The 21,887-nt window shown below is 42.2% G+C and overlaps 1 protein-coding gene across 7 annotated transcripts in view; it reads right to left on the minus strand.

Annotated features, from left to right (window-relative positions):
* The window catches only part of LOC148474560 (von Willebrand factor A domain-containing protein 5A-like), a 259,425-nt gene that overhangs the window by 131,280 nt on the left and 106,258 nt on the right, over nt 1-21,887 (minus strand). For all 7 annotated transcript variants that reach the window (XM_088458408.1, XM_088458407.1, XM_088458406.1 and 4 more), the window contains 3 exons: nt 18,560-18,729; nt 9,200-9,288; nt 3,901-4,045 (listed from right to left, as the gene is read on the minus strand). In XM_088458408.1, the coding sequence (XP_088314534.1) occupies nt 3,901-4,045; nt 9,200-9,288; nt 18,560-18,729 (404 nt within the window). The remainder of the gene's footprint in view (nt 1-3,900; nt 4,046-9,199; nt 9,289-18,559; nt 18,730-21,887) is intronic.

Below are 21,887 nucleotides of genomic sequence, written 5' to 3' on the forward strand. Positions count from 1 at the left end.
ATTGTGAGATTACAAGTGAAGGTAAAAGAATAATAAAGAAAGCCTGTGTGTTAAGTCTTACATAAGTAGGAGGTTATAATTAAAAGTGTATAAAGTGCTACATATATAAAAAATAAATTAAAGAAGTGAAAAAGTGTACATTATGCTAAGAACCTCTTTGATGCAATTTAGCAATTATATTATTAGGTTCAGCATGGTTAGAGTGTACACCTGCATTTGTTTCGTTTTCTGCTTGCAGCACTACAAGTCTCAGCAGGGAGCACCTCACATTGTGCTTAGGGTGTACAGTCTAGGGTCCTCTCCCTATGTATTCTGTACTATGTGTATGTATACCATAGGGGGTATGGTCAGCCACCATAGTAGCTTGACTAACCATTGGGCAGATCTTGGTGTGGTTTCTACAGAAGCAAATCAAGAACCGATGTTTATCCGTGGTCCTGCTCCACCAAGTAACTGACCCTTTAATATTGTAACAATGTCTAATTCAGTGCACAGTCTGAAACATGACACCTAGAGGCGGGGAGGGGTCCTCGGGCAGTGGGGCTCACTGGGGATCTCCCCTGTACCCCAGTCCAACTCTGAATGCACTCCTAACAACCGAATTGGCACCTAACACTTGGTTGCTGAGGCCCGGCTGCTGTGTTATGCAGCTATGATTATACACAGGGTCCTTGTCCTGCATTGTTTTGTATTACTATTTACTGTTTTACTTGTATGCCCATGCATGTACTGTGTAAGGCGCTGCGGAACCTTTGTGGCGCCATATAAATAAAATATATATATATATATATATATATATTTCTATAGCTCCACCCACAGTTTCTGAAGCTATTTTTCCCGAAAAATAGCCCTGTTGGTGTCTAAACAGTAGTACTATGTAATAGGTGATCAGTGGTATCTATACAGTAATACTATATAATAGCAGATCAGTGGTATCTATACAGTAATACTATATAATAGAAGATCAGTGGTGTCTATACAGTAATATTATATAATAGAAGATCAGTGGTATCTATACAGTAATACACTATGTAATAGGTGATCAGTGGTATCTATACAGTAATACTATATAATAGCAGATCAGTGGTATCTATACAGTAATACTATGTAATAGAAGATCAGTGGTGTCTATACAGTAATACTATATAATAGAAGATCAGTGGTATCTATACAGTAATACTATATAATAGGAGATCAGTGGTATCTATACAGTAATACTATGTAATAGGTGATCAGTGGTATCTATACAGTAATACTATGTAATAGGTGGTCAGTGGTATCTATACAGTAATACTATATAATAGAGCATTAGTGGTATCTATACAGTAATACTATGTAATAGGTGATCAGTGATATATACAATAATATTATATAATAGGTGGTCAGTGGTAACTCTACAGCAATACTATATAATAGAGCATTAGTGGTATCTATACAGTAATACTATGTAATAGGTGATCAGTGGTATCTATACAGTAATACTATGTAATAGGTGATCAGTGGTATCTATACAGTAATACTATACAATAGAAGATCAGTGGTATCTATACAGTAATACTATATAATAGATCATTAGTGGTATCTATACAGTAATACTATATAATAGAAGATCAGTGGTATCTATACAGTAATATTATATAATAGAAGATCAGTGGTATCTATACAGTAATACTATATAATTGAGGATCAGTGGTATCTATACAGTAATACTATATAATAGGTGATCACTGGTATCTATACAGTAATACTATATAATACAAGATCAGTGGTATCTATACAGTAATACTATATAACAGAAGATTAGTGGTATCTATAGAGTAATACTATATAATAGGAGATCAGTGGTATCTATACAGTAATACTATATAATAGAGGATCAGTGGTATCTATACAGTAATACTATATAAAAGAGCATTAGTGGTATCTATACAGTAATACTATATAATAGGAGATCAGTGGTATCTATACAGTAATACTATATAATTGAGGATCAGTGGTATCTATACAGTAATACTATATAATAGGTGATCAGTGGTATATATACAGTAATACTATGTAATAGGTGATCAGTGGTATATATACAGTAATACTATGTAATAGGTGATCAGTGGTATCTATACAGTAATACTATGTAATAGGTGATCAGTGGTATCTATACAGTAATACTATGTAATAGGTGATCAGTGGTATATATACAGTAATACTATGTAATAGGTGATCAGTGGTATCTATACAGTAATACTATGTAATAGGTGATCAGTGGTATCTATACAGTAATACTATGTAATAGGTGGTCAGTGGTAACTCTACAGTAATACTATATAATAGAAGATCAGTGGTATCTATACAGTAATACTATACAATAGAAGATCAGTGGTATCTATACAGTAATACTATATAATAGAGGATCAGTGGTATCTATACAGTAATACTATATAATAGAAGATCAGTGGTATCTATACAGTAATACTATATAATAGAAGATCAGTGGTATCTATACAGTAATACTATATAATAGAGGATCAGTGGTATCTATACAGTAATACTATATAATAGAAGATCAGCGGTATATATACAGTAATACTATATAATAGGTGATCAGTGGTATCTATACAGTAATATTATATAATAGGCAGGGCCGGATTAAGGTCTGCAGGGGCCCCTGGGCAACAAACTTGTGGGGGCCCCAGTCAATAGAATCAAAGTGATTATATGGGTGATGTTAAAAAAAGGTATAATGTATCAACCAGCATTGTGATATATATATATATATATATATATATATATATATATGTATAGATACACACACACACACATTTATACTGTGTGTAGTATATATTTGTGTGTGGTCACATATCTATACATACATATATGCTGTGTGTATATATATATATATATATATTTTTACATATATACACACAGCATATATGTATATATAGATATATGTATATATATATATATATTTTTTTTTTTACATATATACACACAGATATATATATATATATATATACACACACACATACTGTCTGCATACATATATATATATATATATATATATATACACACACTCGCGTATATGATATATTAATGATAAGAATGTGAGCGGTGGTGGGACAGTGGGCTACCTTTCTTTCAGCCCTCAGCTCCACGGCCCGTCACCCGGGGAATTGGTTCCTTGAGTGCCCGACTCAGCTGCTATGCCCCGCACGCACTGCAGGGCAGGCAGCCTGGGCTCTTCTCCTTGAGACGTCTCGCGAGATTTGACATAATCTCAGGAGACTGTCAGTGTAGTGAGTCTACTGTTCCCTGCTGCTGTCCGCGGCAGCTGAGCTGTTCTCTTACAGTGGCTGCCGAGAATAGCAGCAGGGAACAGTTAATGTTAGTAGAAGCGGCTGGGGATCGGGGACAGTGTGCGGGGGCCCCCTATGTGTGGGGGCCCCAGGACGACCGCCCCTGTCGCCCAGCCTTTAATCCGGCCCTGATAATAGGTGATCAGTGGTATCTATAGAGTAATACTATATAATAGAAGATCAGTGGTGTCTATACAGTAATATTATATAATAGAAGATCAGTGGTATCTATACAGTAATACTATATAATAGAAGATCAGTGGTATCTATACAGTAATACTATATAATAGAAGATCAGTGGTATCTATACAGTAATACTATATAATAGAAGATCAGTGGTATCTATACAGTAATACTATACAATAGAAGATCAGTAGTATCTATACAGTAATACTATATAATAGAAGATCAGTAGTATCTATGCAGGAATAATACATACAGTAATGGGGCACCAGTGATATCTATACAGTAATAATGTATATTAGGGAATATAATGGAGTCACAATAGGTTACAGCTCCGTCTCCTCACCGCACATTCCGGGTCACTTACCTGTCTGGGGTGATCTGGTCTCCCGGCTGTTTTGTAGATTTTCATTAGAGGCTGAAGAATTTCTGTCCCTCCAAGGTTGGCCTCCATCTCATTAACCTTCTTCACAGCCTCCTCCATGGATGTCTGTGTGTACTGCACACTCTCCCTGAGGGGTACCAACAATTATTACAGTATGTACTGTACAGCCGCAGTATAACGGGGGCCCTCCCATGTACAGCCGCAGTATAACGGGGGCCCTCCCATGTACAGCCACGGTATAACGGCAGCCCTCCCATGTACAGCTATAGTATAACGGGCATAGGCAAATGCAGGGGGGGTTTCCGGTTGCCTGGAAACCCCCCTCCCCAGCCCATAACCACAATAGAAATTGTAATATAATAGAATTTTACTGAATGTTCTTCTCAGAATGACAAATGAAATAAATAGCACCCCTTGTTGATCTTTTAATATGTGTCAGCCAGTATTAAATACACCTGTGCACAAACTAGGAGATCTGGAAAACATGCACTGTTAGGGGTGCAATGCTACAGACCATCAATAGGGTAAATTATTAATACAGTATAATACACTATTCAGTGCATAAGAAGACCAATATGTATATATATGTCCAGGGCAGTGCTAGGTTCTTCTGCTGCACCCCCAGACTCCCGGACTTGATCCAATGCTTCTGAAATAAAAACATTCAGCTCAGGCAGGATGGACCTACTGCCACATTTAATGGCTTACTGTGATTGCTGGTCTTGGATATGCTGGAATTATGACACACATACTTTGTATGATGCATATTAAAGCTGGATAATTCTACCCTCTTCATGGACTGGCCACGCTCACTCTAAAATCAAGCATTTGGAAACCCCCCTCTAAAAATCCTGTGTTTGCCACTGACGGGGGCCCTCCCATGTACAGCTACAGTACAACAGGGGGCCTCCCATACAGCTATAGTATAACGGGCCCTCCCATGTACAGCAGCAGTATAACAGGGGCCCTCCCATGTACAGCAGCAGTATAACAGGGGCCCTCCCATGTACAGCAGCAGTATAACAGGGGCCCTCCCATGTACAGCCACAGTATAACGGGGGCCCTCCCATGTACAGCTATAGTATAACAGGGCCCCTCCCATGTACAGCTGCAGTATAACGGGGGCCCTCCCATGTACAGCTATAGTATAACGGGGGCCCTCCCATGTACAGCTACAGTATAACAGGGGCCCTCCCATGTACAGCTATAGCATAACAGGGGCCCTCCCATGTACAGCAGCAGTATAACAGGGGCCCTCCCATGTACAGCAGCAGTATAACAGGGGCCCTCCCATGTACAGCAGCAGTATAACAGGGGCCCTCCCATGTACAGCTGCAGTATAACGGGGGCCCTCCTATGTACAGGTGCAGTATAACAGGGGCCCTCCCATGTACAGCTATAGAATAACAGGGGCCCTCCCATGTACAGCTGCAGTATAATGGGGGCACTCACATGTACAGCTGCAGTAAAGCCGGGGTCTCAGAGTCATATACTGTATTATAAATCTATCGGTCTGATCAGAGATGTACGCTATTCTGATATTTATGCAGTTGAATGATTACACAGGTCCGCAACGAAAAAGCTTTTTTAACGAATTTATGTGATACTTATAGACTTTTGACTTCTGAACACTAAAATGACTCCCGAGTTTGCATATCACATCATGTTTTTCTGCAAAACGTGTATTTATGAATAAGTAATGTTTTGTCATTCTTTAAAATAATCAATGTATTCTGCCTACATTTATTATAAATCATTGTCTTAAATGAATTCAGTTGGTAGTATAGAACGTTGCAATTCAGTTCCTCATCATAAAACTTCCCCCCCTCCCAGTGCCAGATTAAGGTCATGGGCCTGGAGCAGAAATTTACAAAGGGCCTAAACCCCATACTGTCTAAAGGAACATTGCACACACACAACAACTACAACCACCACAAGGAGAGCTGTTTTCTCTGTGAATGGGATAGCAGAGCTAAAAATTTACATTGGCAAAAAAACAATTGGCCAGCTCAAAAAAGTTTAAAAATTGGAAAAAATAATGTCACCAAATTCAGTTTAGCAGATCCAAATAAAGATTTACTTCCACCTCTACATATAAAATTAGGACTGATGAAACAATTTGTAAAAGCACTGCCTAAAAATGGAGAAAATTTCAAATATCTTTGCACCAAATTCCCTAACCTATCTGATGCTAAACTGAATTATAGCATTTTTACAGGCCCGTGACATTAGAAAATTAATAAATCATGAACATTTCGGGCATATAATGAATATTGTGGAACTTTCGGCGTGGACTTTGGGCCTGATTCAGACCCGGTCGCAAGCACTGAGCGCTCGCAACCGGGTCGATGGTGGCCCACAGTGCATGCGCACGACGGAGCCGGCTCCGTCATTCGCATGTGTGAGACCCGGCTAGCGAAGGGCAATCTGTCGCTCCGGGTCTCGCATCAAAGGGGGCGAGCTGTCTATGTTGAGTGACAGCTCGCCCCCTTTGGTGGGCGGGCTGGGGGGGTGGCTGCCCAAACGGAGGCATTCCCATGAGAACGCCTGCCGTTTGGGGACGGCCCCACTGACATCACAAGTGATGTCAATGGAGAGCTTCTGGCTCTGTTTGAGCCAAAAGCTCTCTGGGGCTTGCGATAAACGAGACCCTACCACAAGGGTCTCCTCGCAAGCCTGATGTCACGATGGTCTTGACCATTGTGACCATCATCATGGCCGCTCGCTATAGCTGTTGGTGGTCACCCACAGCTATGCGAGCAGCCAAGAGGCCGCTCCAAAAAAAAAAAAGCCCGGCCCTGAATCAGAGCGAGCACTCTGTCAGAGCGAGCGGCTCTGAATCAGGCCCTTTGTTCAAACAAGTGATTAAAAAATTTTAGCCAATGTCAAGGATCCAAACTACAAAGAAATTGTCAGGGAAATGCTTAATAGTTACAGAAATCTTGGCTGCAATATGAGTTTAAAGACACATTTTTTGAATTCCCATATTGAGCATTTCCCGAATAATCTCGGAGATTACAGTGAAGAACAGGGTGAACGGTTCCACCAAGACGTTAAAGATGTAGATGGCAGACTACTGCTGGATGATACACAGAGACAACACAGAAAAAGCTTATAAGCAAAAAGCGACAAAACAAAGTTTGAAGACAAAAAAAAAAAAAAAACAGATCTTAACGATTTTTTCAATAATTATGGTTTTGTTTCTATTATTTTTTTGATTTTATTGTTATTTTATTATGTAATTAAGACAAAAACACAGTGATATCATCTACACTTCTTTGTATTTCACAATAAATATGTCAAAAACAACTAAACTTGTTTTTTTCTTAAAAATGTAACCCCCTTATAGGTAAATGTGATGTGGTAATTTTTTTAAACATACTATTTCTTGATGTACGCAGGAGTATAATTAAGAATTTAAAAGTATTATTAAAAAAGCTTTCAATACTTAAAATTTTGCAGACCTGTGTTATCAGTCCGTGCATCACTATTGCACCAAGGTACCTTTGCGGGAAGTGTCTGCTACAAATGCAGGTGCGTCGTGTCAATTTTGGGGGTGAGTGACCATTCTGTGCTACCATAGACTCCGTTAGCATATTTTCGCACAGTAGCTACGATTGTATTTGCATACATCTCTCAATCAGATCTCTTTCAAAAAAGGGTGTCAGAATTATATATATTATATTTATGGGTACATTTTGTCACCACTGATATCTGGCTTGTACATACATTTGACCTTATCTAATAACACGGTGCTATGTGTAGGAATGTTCTGTCACCCAGAGACACCAGATCTGCATATTTCATGTAAAGTTTAGAAGAATAAAGGCAACATCTGATTGGTTGCTAAGGGTTACAGCGCATCTGTTTCCATAGCACAGTGCTACTATATCTGCCAGTGCGTTTAGTATTTAGCACATTGGTAAGAGAGCCTCAAAGTGCCAGCAATGAAATATCCCACCAGAGTGACGATCTGAGCCCAGGGACAGTGACAACTGGACCAGCTAAGTCCTATTTCCTCCTTCTCCCTCTTTATTCATCTGTGTGGTTGGTACAATAACCATCTATTAAACACCGCCCCGGCCACTCCCAGGCTGCCACCTGTGGCACAATGTAGACAGTAACATCGAAACCACTGTTACTGGCCTCTCCAGCGTCACATCTGATTAGGCTGCATAGAGGGAGGGACCCTAGATTGCACACCCTAAGTACAATGTGAGGTGATACCTGCTGAGACTGGTAGTGCTGCAAGCAGAAAAAGAGAAAAATAATGCTCACTCTAACCTCGCACTCCCAAACCTAACACACAGCATATATATAGGAGGTCCTACCCTAGACCTACTACATACATGCCGACTATCTGGCTGCCCCTTCCGGGAGGGAGCAGCCAGATCGGCATTACTGGGGGGCGTGACCAGCAGACGGGGGCGGGGCCGGCAAGATGAGAAGTTTTTGAGGGCGGGACAGGGGCGGAGCCACGCGAGCGCGTCATTTTGGCCCCACTAACTATCACTTGTAATCTTGCACTAGTGTGATGCCATGGGGCGGTTCTGCTGGGATGGCCTGGGGGGGTCCCGTGTCCTGTATTTGTTCCATGGGAGTGTTAGGGACCTGCCTGATAGAGATCACCTGGATGCGGTGGGCAGGCCCATAATTATGGCCATTATTATGCTAATGACCTCTTTGATGCAATATAGCAGTATTATTATTAGGTTTAGCATGGTTATAGCGTGCACCTGCATTTGTTTCGCTTTTTTTGCTCACATCTGATTAGGCGCAGCCGGCACAACTAGCGTCTTTATTTCATCCGCAGTAATGGGACAGTAGGGAGCAGTATGAGGTGACAGTAGGGAGCAGTACCAGGTGACAGTAGGGAGCAGTATGAGGTGACAGTAGGGAGCAGTATGAGGTGACAGTAGGGAGCAGTACCAGGTGACAGTAGGGAGCAGGGTTATTGAGGCTGTTGAAGTTCTATATAAGTTAATGTAAGGATTAAGATTTAAGTTGCTGCATTACATTAGGAGATGAACATTGTTCTCTTCCATGCCTGGGGTATTTATTCTGCAAATCACATCCAGTCAGGGGCAGTAATATTAGGACATTAGCCGGGTGGAGGATAATGACTTAGACAGGGAAAGGAAAGGGTGACTCTGCCCATGATCTGTGATATATCAGGAGCTTCCACTATGAATAGAGCAGTTCCAGACAGCCAGATGGACAGAGCAGAACCCCCTGAACCAGGGAACATTAGATGGCTCCAATCACAGCTCGTTATACTCACGGGAAGAAGGACTTAAAGTCAGACCCAAATCCAAAGATATTGAAGTAACATCCGAGGGGCAAACTTTTCAATAGAAGAACCAGGGTCTCCTGGAGAGAAGATATAAAATAAATCAGATGCACATAAAACATACTGTATAGCAACCTTTGACTCCTTCATCTCTTTTACTTCCTACATCTAAGGGTTTAGATCCATTTGAAAACAATCAAAACTGATCTAAATTGGCCATTAGTAAAATTACCTTTGCAATCTCCCTAGAATCAGACCCTCCCTAAGGACGCCTCCAAACTCTCAACCATACACTTGTCATGTCCTGCCTGGACTACTGTAACCTCATCCAGTCTGGCCTTCCTCTCATCATCCTCACCCCACTTCAATCCATCCTTGTTATGGTCATTTGTCTCATTTAATGATCCTGTCCCTTTTGATAGCCTTGCCCCTCTGTCAACTACATCCGTCCCCCACTGTTTGTGTTTCACATCAGCCCCCTCAAGGGTCATTACTCCATTCCTCTTTCCACCCAATTACTCTCTTTCCCACCCCCTTGACTGTAAGATCGCACAGGCCGGACCCTTCATCTGTGTTCATCAGTGCAGCACTATCGACTGCCAGTGAGCCTACGTTTGATCCTGTCTGTCCACTCTTTTATTGGGTACAGAATCTATAAGTGCCGATTCCCCCCTCCCCACTTATCAGCGCATGCCTTTTTTCTAGCCATAGTGACATGCTCTATCCTGCCCTTCAATCAATCTCTCCTCACTTTGCCCTGGTTTTGGTTATATCATTATGTTAACCGTTATCCTATTTTACCACATGTATTAAAGTATAATTTTATTATTTAGTCTCTGTAAGGCAGTTCGGACAAGTTATGACACCATATAAATAAAAATATAATAATAATTTACATTGGCAACTGCACTGTTATCCTGAGCCTTCACTAGGCAAACACGTGTGTGTTAAGGTAGTGACACTGTGTTAAAAAATACCCTTCAGTAGGTGCCTTGCCACTGTTTATTACTCAAAGCGCTGTGAGTCGATATGGATATGATCAGTCAATAGAAAAGCAGGATCAGCAACCCAGTATTAATGCTGCAGCTGCTGCCAGTCATGATAGTACATCAACATTTATTAAAGGTGATCCAGGGGACACAAAGTTTAAAAAATAGCACCTGATTTCTAAATATTTTATGATGTTAAAGATACATCACCTCTAATGAGATAGAGAAAAATTACTGCCGAAAAACGTAAAATTGCCAACATACCATATACCACACGCAGTGGCAAGGAAATGCTCAAGCCAGGACCATTGTTTGCGAGTGGTGGCTGTGCAGGGGATTAATGGTCAGCATGCTTCTGATTTGCCAGCTAGTTTTGCGCTGTTTGCAGTTTAATATTACTTTTAAGGCAAGACATGTCCCAGGTTTAGACAATTAAAAAATTTCTGGCAAGCATAGCGTTACAAGATGTAAGTCATTTCCATAGACTGCAGGCACTGTATTGAAATTCAGTTGCTAACGCAATTGATGTCAGTATTAAATGAAGTGATGTCGGATAATTTCAAAGCTCACCTTCTCTATGGCCTTTTTTGGGGCTTAGAGTGTGGGCGAGTTGGTGGCTTCTTTGAAACCGGCTGTGCATTCTGGTGTGCTAGCAAAAAATGTAATAGTTGTCCTGGATTCAGTGTTATGTAAAATTTGCAAATCCAAAACTGACCAATACAGCAAGGGTATGTGGGTCACCTTGTCTTGGCATCTATACGTCAATATATGTCCCATGTATTTGGCGCATGATTATTCGGGTAATACATGGCTTTCACTCTGTTGTTAACCAAGTATCGATTTGGTTTTTAAATATTGTATTATTATTGTATTATTTAGGTTTGAATGCGATGTTATGTGGAATGCATTCTTTTAGGATTGGGGCGGCATCAGTGACGATCGACGCCGGTAGTTCCATTTCCAATATTAATGAGTTAAGCTGGCCACACACATAGCGATATTTTACCCGATGTGGCCGATTCTGACACATTGGAACGACAGATCGTGTAAAATATGGCCAAATCCTGAGTAAATCGCGCGTCCCCACTCACGATCACAATGCGATGCGCATCCCCGCTGGTCGCACATCGCATCTTCAGATCTGCCGTGCAGTAGGGCAGATCTGACAATCTAGGACACGATGCACTGTGACAGTCTGGATGCAGGAGAGATCTTATGAAGATTGGACACCAAATTGTGTGCAGATCGTGTGCAGAGCTGCCGGGGAGAGTTTCAGGGGAAATCGTACACAAATCGAACACATCGGCTGATCGTGTGCAGATCGCCACGTGTGTGGCCAGCATTAGGGTGCTGGACATGCAGCAGTGAGGAAATCCTTGTGGATACCTTAGCTGCAGGAGAAAATTATCACTTTCCAAAAAAGCTGACTCTGCAAAAAGAGCAGCTTTTCGGAAGTGATACTTTTGTTAGGGAGGCATGATGAATGCCTAAACAACAATTTTTAAACTCGCAGCAAGGTTAAAACATAATTATCACTAGTGATAATTATATCATGATGAGTAGAAACCTTAAATGAGTCAATATTTCAATTTCAAGAAGAATCACGGGTGATAGTCAGTGTTAAATTCGACCAATGCTGGATCTTTCAAGGTACTACACCCAAAAATATAATGAAAGAAGTTCCTCTTGGGGCCTATTCATGATGTTAATTATCGGGGTCCGAATGGGTCACGCATGCGCACAAGACCTCCGATGTCCGGCGGAAGGAGCCGGACAGAGGCGGAGGGATCCGAAAGGATCCCTTCTCGCAACCCGGACCTACTTCCCATAGGGAAGAGCGGGTAGCGATACACAAGCGGGTGTATTCGCGATCTGAAGATGGCGAATGCCCTCGCAGTCAAGCTCCGAAAATATAATATTTTCGGAGCTTGATGAATTCTGTCCCCATACTAGTGTATGGGGACAGCTGGCCATTCCGCAAACAGAAGGTAAGCAGGAGATATCTGTGATACTAGTGTATGGGGACAGCGGGCCATTCCGGGAGAGAAAGGTAAGTAGGAGATATCTCTGATACTAGTGTATGGGGACAGCGGGCCATTCCGGGAGAGGAAGGTAAGTAGGAGATATCTGTGATACTAGTGTATGAGGACATCGGCCATTCCGGGAGAGGAAGGTAAGTAGGAGATATCTGTGATACTATTGTATGGGGACAGAGGACCATTCCGGGAGAGAAAGGTAAGCAGGAGATATCTGTGATACTAGTGTATGGGGACAGCGGCCATTCCGGGAGAGGAAGGTAAGCAGGAGAATCTGTGATACTAGTGAATGGGGATAGCGGGCCATTCCGGGAGAGGAAGGTAAGCAGGAGATATCTGTGATACTAGTGTATGGGGACAGCGGCCATTCCGGGAGAGGAAAGTAAGTAGGAGATATCTGTGATACTAGTGTATGAGAACAGCGGGCCATTCCGGGAGAGGAAGGTAAGTAGGAGATATCTGTGATACTAGTGAATGGGTACAGCAGGCCATTCCGGGAGAGGAAGGTAAGCAGGAGATATCTGTGATACTAGTGTATGGGGACAGCAGGCCATTCCGGGAGAGGAAGGTAAGCAGGAGATATCTGTGATACTAGTGTATGAGGACAGCGGGCCATTCCGGGAGAGAAAAGTAAGCAGGAGATATCTGTGATACTAGTGTATGGGGATAGTGGGCCATTCCGGGAGAGAAAGGTAAGCAGGAGATATCTGTGATACTAGTGTATGGGGACAGCGGCCATTCCGGGAGAGGAAGGTAAGCAGGAGATATCTGTGATACTAGTGTATGGGGACAGCAGGCCATTCCGGGAGAGGAAGGTAAGCAGGAGATATCTGTGATACTAGTGTATGGGGACAGCGGGCCATTCAAGGAGAGGAAGGTAAGCAGGGGATATCTGTGATACTAGTGTATGGGTACAGCAGGCCATTCCGGGAGAGAAAAGTAAGCAGGAGATATCTGTGATACTAGTGTATGGGGATAGCGGGCCATTCCGGGAGAGAAAGGTAAGCAGGAGATATCTGTGATACTAGTGTATGGGGATAGTGGGCCATTGTGGGAGAGAAAGGTAAGTAGGAGATATCTGTGATACTAGTGTATGGGGACAGCGGGCCATTCCAGGAGAGGAAGGTAAGTAGGAGATATCTGTGATACTAGTGTATGGGGACAGCGGGCCATTCCGGGAGAGGAAGGTAAGTAGGAGATATCTGTGATACTAGTGTATGGGGACAGCGGGCCATTCCGCAAACAGAAGGTAAGTAGGAGATATTTGTGATCCTAGTGGTATGTGGACAGCGGGCCATTCCAGGAGAGGAAGGTAAGCAGGAGATATCTGTCATACTAGTGTATGGGGACAGCAGACCATTCCAGGAGAGGAAGGTAAGCAGGAGATATCTGTGATACTAGTGTATGGGGACAGCGGGCCATTCCGCAAACGGAAGGTAAGTAGGAGATATCTGTGATATCTCCTGCTTCACCTTCTTAATGAATAGCCCAAATACTTAATTATCACAATTTCAGGTGAAAATTTGCTTTTTCACCTGCTTTTGTGACAATTAAGTGATGATGAATAGGCCCGTTAGGGTTCCAAAAATCTTCTCTTTTTATGGTAATATCCACCCACTCACTTCATCACATAAGGCAGCATATAAAAATATGCTCCATATAGTATAATACAGTTTTAATGAATAAAAGTTGTAATAATAGAAGACAATTAAAAATATATTCCACTGTACAAAATATATGCAAAGCAGCATACCAGGTGGTTGGGGTGCAGTTTCCAAACATCCAGAATTGCATGTGGGGTAATCCAAAAAAGTTCTCCAGGGATGTACTGATGGACCTGCATGTAATCTGAAAACTTGCAACCACTATATCCAACACCGCTATTCTGTGTCCTTGTGTAAATCACCGACGCATTTCGACTCTACTCAGGAGTCTTCCTCAGGGTGTGTGTACGTGGTGACCCTCAATGACTTATATCCCCCCAAATGTCAACTCGTTGGTGTATAGGTCCAGGATACCCAATTAAGCATACTAATACACATTTTATTATCCTAATTATATGGTCTACGTTCTCCACACTTCCATAGTCTGGTTGCTCTTAATATACATACATATAAACTCTTACAGAAGTACTATAATTTCTTCCATTGCCGTACCGCATATCACTTCCTGTTCCGGTCTATTCTACTTCACCTGTCTCCATGTGGCTTCCAGGAATCCGCTAGGTTGTGTTCCCTGGATGCTCTCCGCAATAGTCTCCGGCGATCACGTTCCACTCTAGTGAACTGCATACGCCAGATGCATCACCACCCGAGCATCCGGTGGGAACTTCCGTTTGTTTCCCAGATTGTGGACTTCAGGTGGCTGCGTTCCACCTCCGTGGAATACATATCTAATTTACCGCTTCCATGTATTATAATTTATTTAGCATAACTCCGGACAGAGGGCCTGATTCAGAGCCGCTCTTAAGCGGCCGCTCGTTCGCTCTGAGCGATGTTCGCACAACTGCGCATGCGTATGGGTCGTAACCAGTCATTGCGGTCGGAAATCGTGCGCTCGCAAAACAGCAAGGGGCTGCTAATTTGATTGACAGAATGTACCGTTTGTGGGTGGTAACAGGGGAAGGTGCTTCAAAACGGGGGAGTGGAGATCCGAACGCAGGCGTGCCTAATGGTGAAAACGGTATTTAATGGGAGTGCATAATTAGTAAAGGAGCGTCATCGACCACGTCACTTGGTTGTCTTTTAGCCTGAACTGCTCGCAGCGATAGCGGGAAGTAAATCCTACCACAAGCACTGCGAGCAGTTCAGGTGCCTTTCGATGTTCCCGATTAATCTAATAATTAACGGAGATGACGTGTGATGCGAACGACAAAGGGGCGTCTTTACAAAATAGCGAGCACATTTTTCGTTTGCTCGCTCAGACATAGAGGCGTCAACAAACCGCAAAGAGCAAGCGCTCAATTTAAATAGCCGGCCCCTTTTTGGAACGACCGTCCGCAAATAGCGTCCGGCTCTGAATCAGGCCCTGATTCCCTTAAAATTATATATATCAATAAAAATCTGATATTACAACAACTATGCCATCATAAGTCCGTTAGCAATAACCAAAATACAGAATAAACCATTAGTCTATTAGGATGACTATATACTTAAAATATAAACTTGAATCTCACTGTAAGAAAGTGCCCAAATGGAATTAAAGGCGCCATAATAAGATAGTATACACATATAATAAATGTTATAAAAACTTTAAAAACCACATAGATCTTTAAGTGCAAAAATCAGCAGCATCAAAGTTAAAATTTCATAAAAACCATTTAAACTCAAAGTTACTCTTGAGGCCATTTGGAAATAAAATGTCCATTTCATAAATACATTTTATCTCAGTTCGTGCCAATTATCCTCTATATTTCTTGACTCCAATGACAAGTGACCGGTACTGTTTTAATGCTCCTAGTATCAATTACGACAGTACTTAAAATAATTGGATGATGAATGCTTATAAAGTCACTTTTTAATATTTCTAAGATGTTCCGCCCAACGTTCTCTCAGTGATCTCGAAGTGCCGCCAATATATTGTAGGCCGCATTCAGATTCTATCATATAAATACAATTCTTGCTATTGCAAGTGATAAAATCAGCAATTTGATAAGACACCTTAGTTTCGTTAGAGATAAAAATATCTGTTTTACTCTGTTGATTTCTATGGCTTTTGCGCATCATACATAGCCCACATCTATGAAATCCAGTGGTTTTGATTCTACCAGGTCTTTTCGGTGGGACTGCACTTTTTACTAACTTATTCTTGATATTGGCTGCTCTCGTGTATATAAATTTATGATTTTTAGGTATGGTTGACTTCAAAACCACATCTCTTAAGTAACTGCCAGTGTTTTCTCACTATTCTTTCTACTTCTTTATATTGACTATTAAAGATGGTGATAAAGGGCTAAATGATAGTATTCTCCTCTTTCTTCTCCATCAGCTTAAGGAGATCTTTATCAATTTCAACCATTTCCTTTATAGGAACATCAATATCGACTTGTTTATATCCCTTCGAAATAAATTTGTTTTAAAACTTCCGATTGTTTCTTAAAAACCTCTACAACCATACAGTTACATCTAAGCCTTCTCACCTGACATTTGGGTTACAATGGATGGTGGTTACTCCCCCAATCAATGTAAGAATTACTATTTGTGGGTTTGTTAAAAGTTTTAGTCTTTAAATTATTATCCTCACTATATAAAACCAAATCTAAAAAGCTCAATTTCACTTTACTGACATTAAAAGTGAGTTCAGTATTAAACAAGTTACTGTTTAGTTCTCTATCGATGGTGTCAAGGTCCTCTCCACTGGTTTTCCATATAAACATAATATCATAAATAAAGTGCTACCATTTGACAATATTGGGGGAAAATCTGTTATTTGACCATATCTTCTGATTTTCCAAATGTCCCATGAAAAGGTTTGCATATGACTGGGTGAAACTAGTGCCCATAGCAGTGCCCTTCTTCTGTTTGTAAAAGTTACCACTATACCAGAAGAAATTATTTTCTAAATATATCGTATTCAGTCATTAATAAAATTGACCTTCCTAATCTCCATATCATCTTTTTCTAGGAAATGTCTAACAGCTTCCAAGTCCAAAGAATGTTCTATGATAGTATACAGACTGATGACACCTGCAGTCACTAAAATAAAGTCTTGTTGCCAGTTTAAATCTTTCAAATTATTCAAAATATCACTTGTATCCTTAATATAGGATTTAATCTTAAATACTCCTGGCTGTAGATGGTAATCCAAAAAATGGGTTTGATGTAATCCGTTCTGTTCCTGCAAGGTTGTTTGGTGGCCGGGGTTTGGTCCCTTGGAGGTTCCTTGGCAGTAAAGCACAACAGACAGCTGCCATAGATGGTGCAAAATATAGTTGGAAACACTACCGCCTGTTTTACTTGGCTATGATATCACCTGTGTGGTAAATCCCGGGCATAACCAGTGTGGGGGCATGGTACTGAGTGAAGGGAGAGTGGGTTCTTCTCTGCGCTGAGGGTGGACAGCCATCCCCTAATTAATGAAGTAACTACAGGCTAGAGCTGACTATAGCTTTGTGCTTTTCTAGCCCACCATGTTATCAATGAAAGCAGTAACCATTTCTACCAAAGCCTCTATGGTCATGTCTATTTTATATGATATTATGGATGTTTAGGACAAATAAAATGAAATGGCTAGGCTGTTTAAAAGAAAGTGATAAAATCTGGATATATCCCAATGGCAGACGTGTCAGATTGTATAGACTGTGTTTACATGTAGAGAGAGAGAGAGAGAGTGATTGAAAGGACTATTAATAATAGTCCACACTTATGCAAATATGAATATAACAGCCATTTGACACAATTTAAGAACCCAAAATACTTTTATTAGGGCTTTTAATATACTTCTATATTGATTTTCTTTGTCACTTAGGCTTTTTATGGGGTACAGACTCATTTTCACAAAAGTTGCTATACTTTTTGCTCGTTGCACTAAGCGCAGTTTTTGCACATATGCGTTTAAAACGTCTTTTCTAATAGGATAGTGCAAAAAACGAGGACGCGCATTACCAAAAGATGCAAAAATATTGCAACAAAACTGGCGAATAGTTGAAAACTTCTCCGTTTTCATTTTATCGTGTCTAATTGAATTCCCCTCTTAGTCTCCTAAATGATATATGAAAATAGCTCATACTGAAGCTCTCCTGTCTTTCAGGCTGTACTAGCAGTTATATTCCAAAGCATCTACAATTTGTTATATACGTTTCTGCTGTACTGATGTGCATATCTCATGTGTCCTAATGAAGAATTATTCCATATTTTATTTATATCCCCACAAGATTTTAATATAGTTAAATAAGCAGAGATACATATTAATCCATAACATGGCACTGCTGACCACAAGGCATTGAGAGCACAAACAACAAACACCTGTGTGCCAATCACAGGGCAGGTTATATCCAGTCACAGGACATTTATAACTAAAGATGTACGGTTCAATTTTGACGAAAACCAAACACACCCAAACTTTGGGGTTCCGAGTCGAATCAAGTCCCATTTTGGACCACTGCTGGTCTGTTTTAAGTTCGGAACACAACCGAATCTTGAATTGAATGTAAACAAGTCCAAATTACATGATTTTAGATGTTTTTATAAAACCAGAGCAGAAAAGAAGCAAAGCACTTGATGCTGCTTTTACCAAAACCAAAACACAGGGGTCTGCGCACATCTCTATTTATAACCCCCATAAACACCTGCCCTGATAATTAGTGACGCGGAGGCCCCGGCACTCACCTTAGCGCTCTGAATGCGCTGTGGAGCATTAGGCTCAGAGTTCATTGCACATTCCATACTCCCAGACCGGTCCACAAGGAATATAAACTCTCCACAGCTGGACTGTTCCTGGCTCTCTGGGAAACTGGGGTAGAAATTCAACATCATGACAGAGTCGGTCATAATGGTCCCTATAGAATATAGAGGGGAAAGATGTGACGTATTATATAACAGAGAATAAGAAGGCTTCTATATAATATTTATATACAGTGTACAGCAGATGTTCCTTATCTTGGCAACAAATCATGAAAACTATAAAAATGAGAGTTATGATAAAACTTATCTTTGTTAACTTTATTTCTTTGAAGTATATAGGGTCCACAGGGAGACCTTGGAGTGTAGGTGATGGATAAGAAATCCGAGCACTACGCAGTTAAATTTTAACTCCCAGGATGCACCAGGTCTACTCTCCATAAACCCCTAGCCAGAGGCACCGCAGTTCGTAACAAGCCAAAGGCCGGAGGAGGCTAAGAGAGAAGGAAGTCTGGAACACACAAGATCACACTTTCACAGAGAAGGAGACGGAAAATCATTGACCAGAACATAGCCCATCTGAAGCCAGGTGCGTCATTGTGGGTACCCTGTGGACCCTATAGACTTCGAAGAAAGAGAGTTAACAAAAAACTTAATACCATAACTCTCATTTTCTTCTTCAGGGTCCATAGGCTCCACAGGGAGACCTTGGGGATATCCCAAAGCAGCCCAGTTAAGGGTGGGGACGCTCCTGCGCTGAGAGGACAATCCGGTGCCCAAAGGAAGCATCCTGAGAGGCAAAGGTATCAAATGCATAGAGCCTTAGAAAGGTCTGGATAGAAGACCACGTGGCCGCCTTACAAAGCTGAACAGCCTAGGCGCCATGGTGAGCTGCCCACGATGGACCCACAGACCGAGTAGAATGAGCAGTAAGTAACAGAAGGCGGAACCTCCTGAGTGTAAGCCTCAGAGATAGTCATACGAATCCATCTAGCCAGTATCTGCTTATTGGCTGGCCATCCCTTCTTGTGGAATCCATAGAGTATAAACAAGAAGTCTGATTTCTGAAGGGAACTGGTATGGTCCACATAAATCCTGAGGACACATACCACATCCAATGAGGCATCACCTGCCAAGAGGTCTGGTGATTGAAAGGCCGGGCTATCATTTCCTCATTAATGTGGAAACTAGGAACAACCTTAGGAAGGAAACCAGGGCGAGTCCGAAGCACAGCCCTGTCCTGGTGAATTATCAGAAATGGGGAGCTACAGGAGAGCACCCCTAAATCTGTCACTCTTCTGGCAGAAGCTATAGCCAGAAGAAAGAGTCTTCGCTGTGAACCACTTGAGATCCACTGAGTTCAGGGGTTCAAAGGGAGGGCCCAAAGGACTATAGCCAAGTCCCAAGGAGCCACTGGAGGGACAAAGGAAGGCTGAATCTGAAGGACACCCTGCAGGAAGGTGCGAATATCCGGAAGAGGGCAAACATGACAGAGCAGAGACATGCACCTTTAGTGAGGCTAGGCGGAGACAGAGATACAATCCCACTTGGAGGAAAGCCAAAACTATGTATCCAAAACACCAGGGGATCATAACCTCTGGGACGACTCCATTGAAAATAGGTATGCCACACTCTGTGGAAGATCCGAGCAGAGGATGGCTTACACGCTCGGAGCATAGTGTTAATTACAGAGCTGGGAAAACCTTTGGACCTTAAGAGGGATGTCTCAAGAGCCACGCCGTCAAAGACAGATGACCCAGGTCTGGGTAAAGGCAAGGACCTTGAGACAACAGGTCCGGACGTTGAGGCAACAGGAACGGAGTGTCGATGGAGAGACTCTGAAGATCTGAGTACCAATGACGTCGGGGCCAATCCAGAGCCACCAGCAGGATAGTGCCTTCATCTTGTTTGAACTTCCAAAGCACTTAAGGAAGCAGAGAGACTGGAGGAAACATGTCCTCAAACTGGGAGGTCCACTTTACTGACAGAGTGTCTACTAAGATCGCCCCGGCATCTCTTGTCCTGGACCCATACACTGGTAGTTTGTGATTGTGTCGGGAGGCCATGAGGTCCACTTCTGGAAGGCCCCACTTGTCCACTAGGAGTTGAAACACCTATTGGTAAAGAGACCATTCTCTGGGATGCACATCGTGACAGTTTCCCAATTGAGAACTCCCAGAATGAACACTGTCGATAGGGCTGGGAGATGACCTTCCACCCATGTCAGAATGCATGATACCTCCTTGGTGGTTGATGTAAGCCATGGTTGTGGCGTTGTCTGACTGAACTTGTATGGGTTTCCCCTGAAGTACGTGTCTGGCCAGTTGGAGGGCCCTGAAGACAGCTCAAAGTTCCAAAATATTGATTGGTAGAGCAGATTCGACCGGAGTCCAATGACCCTGAAAAGAGTGTGGACCAGTTACTGTGCCCTAACCCCATGGAGACTGGCATCCGTTGTCAGGATCACCCGGTCCAGGATACAAAAGGGGCGACCCCTGGTGAGGTGATCGGTATGCAACCACCAGGAAAGAGACAGTGGCACCTTCGGAGAGAGCACCATCATCTGTGCCTTTATCTGATGGGGTAATCTGTTCCACCTGGAGAGAATCAGTTTCTGGAATGCAACTGAGCATATTCCACCATGTCGAATGTCGACACCATGGAGCCCAGAACTTGCATGGCTGAGAGGATTGACACCTGGCAACTGTGGAGACATCTGCATACTCGCATCTGTACACTGGAGATCTTGTTTACTGTCAGAAAGATCCTCTGCTGTTGGAAAACCAACAGGGCTCCCAGATGGAGCATCCTTTGGGATGGAGTCAGGGATGACTTTTTCCAATTGATTAACTATCTGTGCATCTGAAGGACAGAAATTGTTAGCTGCAGATGGTGGTGGAGTAACAATGGAGACTCTGCCAACAACAGGAGGTCATCCAGGTGTGGTAGCAGTTGGACACCCTATCCCTGCAGATGGGCCGTCATGATAGCCATAACTTTGGTAAATACCCATGGTGCAGTAGACAGGCTCAAAGGCAGAGCCCGAAACTGGAAATGATACTGTTGTACAGCAAACCGGAGAGAATGCTGGTGAAAGGGAGCAATCGGTACATGTAGGTATGCTTCCTGAATAGCCAGTGATACCATAAAATCCCCAGGATCCATAGCCAGTATGATGAGTGTAGGGTTTCCATTCTGAATCGAGGTACCCTGAGGAATTTGTTTAGGGATTTGAGATTGAGGATAGGCCGATGAGATCCGTTCCGCTTCTGAATCAGAAAGAGAGAAGAGCAGGGGTCAGGGAACTTTCTTACCT

The sequence above is a fragment of the Taudactylus pleione genome, unplaced genomic scaffold (assembly GCF_031769625.1).
Source record: "Taudactylus pleione unplaced genomic scaffold, aTauple2 ptg000830l, whole genome shotgun sequence".
Taxonomy (NCBI): Eukaryota; Metazoa; Chordata; class Amphibia; order Anura; family Myobatrachidae; genus Taudactylus; species Taudactylus pleione.